Source organism: Microchirus variegatus (assembly GCF_963457635.1).
Source record: "Microchirus variegatus genome assembly, chromosome: 2".
Lineage (NCBI taxonomy): Eukaryota > Metazoa > Chordata > Actinopteri > Pleuronectiformes > Soleidae > Microchirus > Microchirus variegatus.
In genome coordinates, this window is record NC_139803.1 from 9,636,718 (window position 1) to 9,647,166 (window position 10,449).

Here is a 10,449-nt window from a genome sequence, read left to right on the forward strand (position 1 = left end):
ACTACTTTTTTACTACTACTAGGCTGTTTACTACTACTATTACTACTACTACTTTTTTACTACTGCTTACTACTACTACTTTTTTACTACTACTACTACTACTACTTTTACTACTACTAGGCCGCTTACTACTACTACTACTTTTTTACTACTACTACTGCTTACTACTACTTTTTTACTACTGCTTACTACTACTACTTTTTTACTACAACTACTACTACTACTACTACTACTACTACTTTGTTACTACTACTACTACTACTACTACTACTAGGCTGCTTACTACTACTACTACTACTACTACTAGGCCGCTTACTACTACTACTACTACTTTTTTACTACTACTACTACTACTACTACAACTACTACTAGGCCGCTTACTACTACTACTACTACTACTACTACTTTTTTACTACTACTAGGCCAGTTACTACTACTACTACTACTACTACTACTACTTTTTTACTACTACTACTACTACTACTACTACTAGGCCGCTTACTACTACTACTACTACTACTACTACTACTACTACTACTACTACTACTACTACTACTACTACTACTACTACTACTACTTTTTTACTACTACTACTAGGCCGCTGACTACTTTCACTACTACATCTTCTAGGTCTCCTTCTCCTTCAGCTGTAATGTTGTGCCAGTCTGGTGATGGCTGGTTCGATTCCACCTCGCAGTCCCAAGAGATTACTTGGTGGTGGTGTGAGATCGGGGCTGGGCTCGTGCCCCCACAGACATGACAGGAGGGGGTTATGACATTTTATTCCACTCCCTGGAAAGTCCAGCAGACAGTTGGGGTCCAGGTGTCCAGGTGTCCATGTGTCCAGTAACTGCTGCTTAAAAATTATATGACATTAATTAGACTTCTGTGTGATTAATGTGTGCACATCATTTTTACATGTTAACAGGAGACTTTAGTGAAAACCACATTCACCTGTTTGCTGCTTTTTCAGGCTGAAGCCAGTCCAAGTCAACTGCAGCTGTTTGAAGCTCTTCAGTGTTGGGATGTTCACACAGAAACTTCATACAAACACTCATTTTGGACAAATAATAGTGTTGATCAAATCACTGTGACAATATTGAACAGAAGCGAAAATGCAACTCTCCGATTCGTCTCCAGTGTCTAACGTGAAAGTGGCGACAAAACTACATCCATACGATAGTGCAACTTTACGTACAGCTAATGTTGTTGTGGTTGCACACACTGATGTTACATATAAACGTCAAACGTTTTTGTGGATTACGTTAAAAACTAACAAAATAAATTAATAGTTCAGTCCACTAGATGGTGCCAAGTGCTCACTTTCACTAGCACTGTCAGTACAACACAATATATGATTGATCAAATATCGTGATCAATCGTATCATGGTGTCTGATTTAAAAAAAAATATATAAAACAAGTAGGGATGCAATGATTACTGCATTATTAAACCATTACTAAATTAGTTGGTAATTACTTTAATAATCAATGAATTGTTGGTTCTGTAATTGTTTTATTTTATTACACATGTTGAACATGTTCTGCTTTCTTTGTTCCTTATAACAAATAAATAATTAAAACAGAATAATTTTTGGCTTGTGGATAAAAAAAAGAGAAGACATTTGAGAATCATCAATTCCAGGTTTGAGAAACATTGATTCAAACATTTCCTGGATTCTTTGTCTTTCTGTAACAAACAGAAAACATAATTTGATTGTGAAGACAAATGAAATGAAAGGTGTTTGTTTACTGTGGAGCAGTGACGTCACATTAGCATCAGCAGACGGTGGTATGTGAACACCTGTGATCAGATCACTCAGGTCGGATGTTAACAACAGTTGTAAACAGAGCGTTTTAAGCAGCAGTTACCACGTTTGTCCCCGCTGCTCCTCGTCCTCCTCCTGGGTGTCTCCTCCTGCTCCTGCTGGCTCCTTGTGTGGAACTTCTGAATGGCAAACAGGAAGTGGATGATTCCATACTATATTGTGTTGTCCAAAATTTGACAAATACGTTATACTATACTATGTCCAAAATGTGACAACTTTTTGGGAAAAAACATTTTTGGTCCAAAATTTGACAAAAACGTCATACTATACTATGTCCAAAAATTTCGTCCAAAATTTGACAAACGTCATATGTCACCCAAAATGTGAAAACATTTTTGAAAAATAACGTCGTATACATCCAAAATTTGAAAATGTTTTGGATAAACATTTTTTTGGTCCAAAATTTGACAAAAAACGTCATACTATACTATGTTGTCCAAAATTTGACAATTTGATTTCATCACAGATTCATTTTTGTGTGATTTTACATGCCTCACTAAAAACCGTCATACTAAGTGAACCAAAGTCACAGGAAAACATCAGTCTAGAATGGCGTCCAAAAATCACATCAAAACGTCAGTTTGTCGTCCAAAATTTCCAAAAAGTCATACTCTCGTATGTTGTCCAAAATTTGACAAAATAAGTTTTAAAAAAATGTGTCCAAAAATTTTACAAAAGTCATGCTATAGTATGTCATTATTCTTTAAACGCACTCATAATTTATCGGATCATAAACCATTTATGGCTATGGTGCTGTTGATGTTTTTTGCTTACCCTGACTTGTTTTGTTTCTTGTACGTCCATGACGTCACAATACGGATAAGGGGAAAAAAAAGATTGAACCATTTAACAGATTATTATGTTGATTATTACCAGAGGTGGAAAGAGTACTAAACTAACAAATTAAAGTGCTGACAAATGGGTCAAAGGTCACACGTCACTCACTCAATGACCTTCATTTGCGCCAAATCACCTGTCGTCGTCATTCACCGACAATTTTTGGTCATTTTTTTAATTCCAATTTAGGAATGGATGTGATTTGAGATGTAACGAAGTACAATACTTACCCAAAAAAACACACTTAAGTAAAAAAGGTTTTTAAAAATTACTTTATTCTATCAATGTAATGTGCTGTTTAAAACCCCTGTGGATTGTTATCAGGATTAAAGCTGCAGTGAAAAATGGATTTTTGTTGTCATTGATGTAATCATTTCCTCCTTCATCTGAAAATCTGCACTGTCATGTAAAAAAAAAAGATCATACTCAACTGAGGGAGCGATTGTGTGTATACAGCAACAGTACGAGGGCTGGCCAGGTTATTTTGAGTCGTATCCATCTGTGTCTGTTTGGACATAAACAGAATTATAATCCCTGTGTGTCAACGGAATGGAGGTCAAAAGCATAACAACTCGGTCAAAAAAATTAAATAAAGTTTTGAATGTAAAAGACATTTGTTTGTATTTAAAAGTTACACGGTGCCGTTTTAAACTCTTCATATCCTTATCCACACAAATCACATCAACTATCATCACGTTTGTGCATGGCTGCAACATGACGAGGAGTTTCCCCGGGCTTGACACTTCCCAGTTTCAGGGAGCGTATGATCATATTTCCCATTTCTCTAATGCTCCGTTTCTCTTTGTCCCACCCAGCAGGTTTTGTCGGAAGATACAATCATTCTCTGAAACTCCTAGTTATCATGTGACAAACGAGTTGAACGAGTCCTGCGTGAGCACACCTCGTTCAGGTAGGGGTATAGGGACACAGTAGCTACAGGTGCGCGGGTAACGGGACGACATCCAGACCAAAGGTACGGTGCGTTGTTTTACTTTGGATTAATTGCAAACAGTGGCATATTTGCATGTGCAGACTGAAAATTTATGTTCTGATCTTGAGTTGTGTAAAAAAAACTAACAAAGAAAACAAGCCTGCCTTTATTTGGTCGGTTCAAACCTAAACCAAACTTTATTTTACTGAAGTGTTTTGGAGCATCTTTGATAGAGACTGTGCCATGGAAGGAAATCTATATAAAATGTGTATCCATCTTCAGGAACACTATGTTAGCTGTGTTGTGCCTCCTGCTCCTCCAAACTCAAGTCCATGGATTTGGGATTTTACCGGGAAAGTCCGAGAGTCACCTGGAAATTACGGAGCGTGCGATGTTAAATGTCACCGTGCAAGTTTGCCGCGCTTTGGCTCAAGCCGAGGGAACGGACTTCACTTTACCTGTAAGAAACGATTTCACACCAGAAAGACGAGACATCAGCACATCTATCTAAATAATGTTAGTCATGTTTAACTCTGTGTGTTTGCAGCCACAGCCTTTCACAGCTAAATCTGTTGCCCTCGCATGCAATGCACCTAAATCCTCCAAAGCTTTCCGTCAAGTCATCATAGCCGTCATATTCAACAATGTCAGGGTGGACATTCGTCATGCCCTCAATGGAAGCTTCCACTTTGACGAGGAAATGCTTCTACAAGGGAAACAAATCATCACGCAGGGCATACAGGCTATAAAAGCAAGCAACAAGCAGGAGAACTTTGAAGCAGCGAGGGAGAAACTGGGAGAGACTTTGCATCCTTTACAGGTATTAACAATGACTTTTTAAAAAACTCACAGCATAGATTCATTCATTCGGTTTATTTCTATAACTCAAAGGATTTCTACAGTCACACCAACTGGGTGGAACTGGGGAAAAACATCCCAAACGGCAATCTGATCAGACCAGATGTCAGCATTGGCATCATAGCAGGTAATGGGTAATAAAAAAAAAGCTGGTAAATAACATGGAATGCTGTGACCTCTGTCTCCGTTTTGTTGCTCAAACAACACCTGTGATACTGGGTGTGACTGTGACATGAGCTCACGCGTGTCTGTGGTTTTTTCCTTATCTCTGCAGATGAAAGCAGGGCGACGTGTCGCAACTGCGATGGCGACGACTGCACCAACAACATTTTGGAGGACATCATCCGTGAGGAAATACTGACCTCGGGGTACTTTGGTATTGTACCCTTGGTCTCAACCAAACCCAAAGGTAAAAAATAAAAACCATGGTCATAAATCATGTCACAGTGGCACAAGAATGTGTGTGCGTGCATAGTTGCACCTGTGTCTTTATTTGTTTGTGAGGACACATGTTGGCATTCATCTTCAAGGTGAGGACATTTTTGCATAGTCCTCATAACCGCATTGGGCTGTGTAGTTGTTAAAATTTAGTTTCAGTTAGGTTAGGGTTAAGGTACAGGTTGGGGTTTGGAAAACTTTATCTGGATCATTTATTGGGGACAGAAGCCTGGGTGTTAAAGTCAGGACGACCTATAGTGTAGATATGTGTGTATAAGGTATGGGTGTGTACACACTCAAAAGTATAATGTATCTATAATTATACGTAATTGACTCATAGATTAAATCAATAGAACAGTCCCATGACAAGCCGGATATTATTCCAATAACCAGAGACGCGTCGTTCTCTCGTGGCTTTCGCTGAACAGGAAAATGCAGCCACGGCGGCGCAGTCGATCAAACGAGTACCATCGAGCCTAAAGGCGGAATCAACAAAGACACGTTCGACTCCAGTCATGGACACCTCCACACCAAAGCTGCAAACATAGCCGTAGCTGCAACCAGTCAGCTGCTGGAGGAAATCCGAGGGGCTGCCGGTGACAAACCTTTCCTGGAGTAAGAAACCTATATAATTATTATGATTATTATTATTATAATAAGGAAAAGCAGAACATCTAACCAAGGGGGATGATGAACAGGATGGGGCCGAGTACAGAGCCTTGGGGAACACCAGAGGAGAGCGTTTCAGTTCTACAGAGTCATTCAAAAGAGTTTTGTTTTATCTCTCTGTTCTGTCCATCTCCCCTCGTCCCTCAGGATGATGGGAATCTCCAAAGGATCCAGTAAAGCCCTCTGTTTTGTGATCGACACCACAAAGAGCATGAGCGATGACATTGCAGCTGTGAGGGGAGTCGCGTCCACGATTATAGACAGCGAAGTGGGAACAGACAATGAGCCGTCCGTATACATTCTAGTTGAATTCAACGACCCAGGTGCACTGGTTACATCATCTCTTTCCTTGTGAAAAAATATAAATCAGCACATTTCCACTTGTGAAGATAAAGAATAAACCATTTTTCTTTGTTTGACAGATTTTGGGCCTCTGACAAAGACAACAGACCCCCAAGTCTTCAAGAATGTTATCAACTCCCTCAAAGTGAAAGATGGAGGAGATGAGGCGGAAATGAGTCTCTCTGGGCTTCAGGTTCTGTCTTTACATCTTTGACACCATTTAACTACTTAAACGCATTCCCTGCGTGACGTGTGCACAGTTTAAACTTTGAACAAAATCCGTCTTATGTCTCATACAGCTGGCTTTAAGTAATGCGCCTGCCAATTCTGAGATCTTCCTCTTCACTGACGCGCCTGCTAAAGACAAAAACCTGAAAAGCACAGTGATTGCACTCATCGAACGAACTCAGAGTGTGGTGAGTGTCCACCATCGCCCATCTATCGTTGTCTAGACCGGACTAAAAATCTGCTTCGCTGAAAAAAGCTGCAACATCTCATCTATTACTAATACACAAGTTAATCAACACAATGGAACACAATTTAAGTTTAGATTTAAAGGTGCCATATGTAAGAATGTGGCCAAAAACAGTTACTACATTCAAATACAAAATACCGAGGTCTTTTAGATTTCGTTTTCAGACGTAACTTGCAACCCGTGGTTGCTCGGCATCTGAGACTCTACTGCCAAAACATGATTTCAAAACATAAACATGATTTGCAGCCTGCAAAATATTATATTATATATAATATTTTTAATGCAAATATTTTGGCTGTACTGTTGTTGTTGGTGAGTTCAGTTTGTTATATGAACATTATTCCTGAGTCTCTGTGACATATTGGGAGGATTTTACGGCCAGTTGCTTTAGATTTATTACATAATGCACCTTTAAGCATATTTAGGTGGAATTTTAGTTCCAATCAGATATTTTGTTACTTGTTTTCTTATTTGAACATTACCAGTTGATAATTAAATTAATATATATATTTTTTAATTGCATTATTGACCCTGAGGGTTTTAAATGTTTTTAGTTTCATCACCTTGTAATTCGGTAAAACCCGAGAGAATAATAGTTTCTGCTTTGCACAAATCTAATGGAATCTTAATAAAACAAAACATAATTTTTTGTCCTTTTTTGTAAGAAAATATACAAATACTAATTTCCTTGGTCAAAAAATATTTTTATATATAGGACAAGATGGTAAATACCGCTTGCAATTGTTATTTTTTAAGTACTTTTAAGGTAATAAAGAGAAAATACGAACACTAGTACCTGCCTTTTTTGGTTTATCCTCGTCTCCAATCACGTTCTCCAGGTGAACTTCATGATAACAGACTCAAACACAGTCAACCGCCGCAGACGCAGTCCTGGAGGCAAGCAGAACAGAGCATTAGTGGCAGCGGATGCTCAGGTGTACAGAGACCTGGCTCGGACTTCCGGAGGTCTCGCTATAGAAGTCACAAAGAGTGAGCTTCCTGAAGCCACCAGCATCATAGTAGAAGCTTCCAGCTCCTCCCTGGTAATAAACAGCATGAGGACCTCACTGTTTACTTAGCTTCTGTCCATTCAAACATCTCAGCTGTGTCTGATGTGTTTGTTTACGTGGTTTTCTAGGTGACTCTCCTTCAAGCAGCCAGGGACCCGGGAAAAACGGATCAATTCCCCTTTCTAGTCGATGAAACCGTTTCAAACGTCAGAGTCTACATCACCGGACAATCTGTCACTTTCACCGTCGTAAGCCCCACAGGTAAATCTGTGCATTTCTGCAAATTCATTCCAGTTCATTTGGTACAAGTGACTGCTACCAGTCAGTCTTTGCAGACAAACTAATGTGAGAACGTCGACTTTTTGTTTGAAGGTGCATCGCAGCAGAGCACCGACACATCGGGAACACTGATCACTAAGACCAAGTCGGTGGGAAACTTCCAGACTCTGTATCTTAAAAAAGAGGTGGGACAGTGGGAAATGAGGATGGCATCAGCCAACGCTTACACTCTGAAGGTCACGGGTGAGAGCTCCAGAAGTGATCTGTGTAAAGTTACAGGGGGGAGCCTGAATTGTTTTGTTCTTGCAGTTGACATTACCGTCTTCTTCATCTTCTTTTCCATCTCATCTTCCTCTATTTCACTTTATCCTGTGACTTTTCGCCCACAGGTCAGAGCGCTATCGACTTCCTGTTTGACTTTGTGGAGGTGTCCCGGGGCCTGTTCACAGGATGGGACGTTCTCGATACTCGTCCCAGCGTTGGTATATAAAAAAAAAAAAGTGTTACCATGTGATTTAATAATTGTTAAATAAGACTGTTGATAAGAATGGAAAGTAGTATTTTTATCCAGTCTACGGACAGATGTGACAATGTGGTTTTGTCTTCACAGGTGTGAACGGCAGCTTGTTGGTGTCTTTAACGGGAACCGACACGGGGGAAGTGACAGAAGTCGCCCTGGTTGAATCGACGGGGTCAGAGGAGATTATAGGAGTCGTGGAGCCACAGGGGAGCGGGAACTTCTTAGTCACGGTTGAGCGTATGCCACTCGTGGAGTTTGTGGTGCGGGTGAAAGGACGTGCAGATTCAACAATCCTCTTCCAAAGGCAGTCGACAACCAACTTCAGGGTCTCCAATGTGACCATCACTGTAAGTCACATCAAACTTTGCAAACAACAAAACAAGTGGGCACTTCTGCGCTACAAATAGACACTCTTCTGTTTGTATCTCTGTGTGCAGGCCGACTCAAGTAACGTCTTAGTACCGGGAACACCGTTCTCTGTGCCCTTCTCTGTGAGGACCAGCGGATCGCCGGGAAATTTCACAATCCGGGCCACCAACAGCCGACGATTTGACTCAACATTTCCAACCACTCTGTTCCTGGAGAGTGGAAACAGCAGCGACGGCACAGTGAACCTCACGGCTCCTCTGAACACCCCGTCTGGCGCGGACGTCACCTTGACCATCGAGGCCGAGGCTCCGGCGGCTGCAGACACCAACTATGTCGTGCTTCGGTTTTCTGTTCTCAACACGGTAATAATGTGCCCACCCAAGAATCATATTTATTTAGTCACAAAATTATTACTTTAATGAAGATTAAAGATATTCAACTAAATTGTTAATTTATGAGCCATTTTGATTGACCGACTCTAGTTATTTTTTGCCACTGGAATAATTGCTATTGGTTAGTTTATTTAGTTAATTTAATTAGTGGTTAGATTATAACGTATATATCGTAAACGGCTGTATATAATAAAAACGGACATCGGATTGGTTGCAAAACAAAATAATTTTTATTTAAAATATGAAAGTGTAGTGCACTATATAGACGCAAAATGCAAGTTCAGCAGTTGTGTGCCTCAAACCGACGGACTAATAAATGATCTAGATTGGATTTACCAGTGAAAAATGCTAACGTGAAACTTCTTTTTTGTCCCCCCTCTTCATAGGTGACTGATTTCACTCCACCACGATGTGAGCAGCTCAGCCTGGAGGCCAATTGCTCGGTCAATTGCAGCCTCACGACGTGGAAGCTCTTCGCTCGAGTGATTGACGGGGACGACGGGGTGGGCGTCAGCCGCGTCAGTCTCAAACAAGGCAACGGGACCATGAACGCCAGTCTGGACGACGGCAACATGAACATAACCTTGGTGTCCTACAGCGCCTCCTGCTGTTCGCCGGATATGGAGCTGCAGGTCGTGGATCGGGTGGGAAACGTGGGCACGTGTCTCTTCAGCGCCCGGGAAGGTTTGTCGTCTCCGATCTCTCCGTCCACAAAAGTCACTCAGTCACTTTTTCTAAGCCTAAGCACAATGATACTTGGACTCTACATGACAACAGAAGGAGACATTCAGTGACTCCTGTCTGACAAAACACAATAGTACATCATTTCTATCACTAAAGGGCCTCACAATGAAAACAATAACAAAAGATTGAGTTTGATGATGTCAGGAAAGCAGCGTGGCATCATGGGAATTGTTGTGCCATTGCCAAAAATTAAAAAAAAAAAAAGTATTTGTGATCCATTAGTGACAAATGAAGACAATTAAATAAGAGTATTCCTGACCCTCATTATAGCAGAGACGAGTGTTAGAGCAATCAGGCCAATATTGGCCATCATTATTTATTATTCTGACACTTATTGATGATTACGCATTATTTTGTGACGACCTGTTTTATGTATTTAATATTTTGTTTTTATGTTAGTTTGTTATTGAACACAGAGTCTATAATTACACTGCTATGCAAACCAAAAACATAGTTTGTCATATTTGGAAACAGTTTGGATTTAGGGCATGCACAGCTCATTCATGCTGCTTTAAATTTCAGACTGCATTTTGAGGCTTATTACTGACACTATAAAAGGTATATTCTCCTCTTTTCTGACGCCAATATCAAATTGAAAAGAGACTATAAAAAGATAAAAGCGAGAATAGTGGTTGTATATATAAAGCTCGATGGCCACTTTAAGCACTCTGCAGTCTTTCCATTCCATTCATACAGTGCTTAACTGTAGATTGAACCACTGCCCTTATTTATTAAACTAACAGCTCTAAACTCTGCTC

General features: G+C 40.3%; 2 protein-coding genes across 2 annotated transcripts in view; both read left to right on the forward strand.

Annotated features, from left to right (window-relative positions):
• The window catches only part of LOC310943323 (claudin-4-like), a gene marked incomplete at its 3' end in the record, with an annotated part of 222,219 nt that overhangs the window by 33,765 nt on the left and 178,005 nt on the right, over positions 1–10,449 (forward strand). The gene's annotated exons all lie outside the window — the stretch shown is intronic.
• LOC310944701 (von Willebrand factor A domain-containing protein 7-like) lies at positions 3,885–10,353 on the forward strand (the record flags this gene model as incomplete). The annotated part of the gene is made up of 15 exons (XM_083910508.1): positions 3,885–4,055; positions 4,143–4,415; positions 4,487–4,580; positions 4,728–4,862; positions 5,320–5,506; positions 5,708–5,883; positions 5,983–6,095; positions 6,202–6,318; positions 7,217–7,420; positions 7,516–7,648; positions 7,760–7,909; positions 8,056–8,148; positions 8,277–8,533; positions 8,624–8,917; positions 9,334–10,353. The coding sequence occupies 15 exons, from the start codon at positions 3,885–3,887 to the stop codon at positions 9,739–9,741; spliced, it is 2,805 nt and encodes a 934-aa protein (XP_083766634.1). The 3' UTR covers positions 9,742–10,353.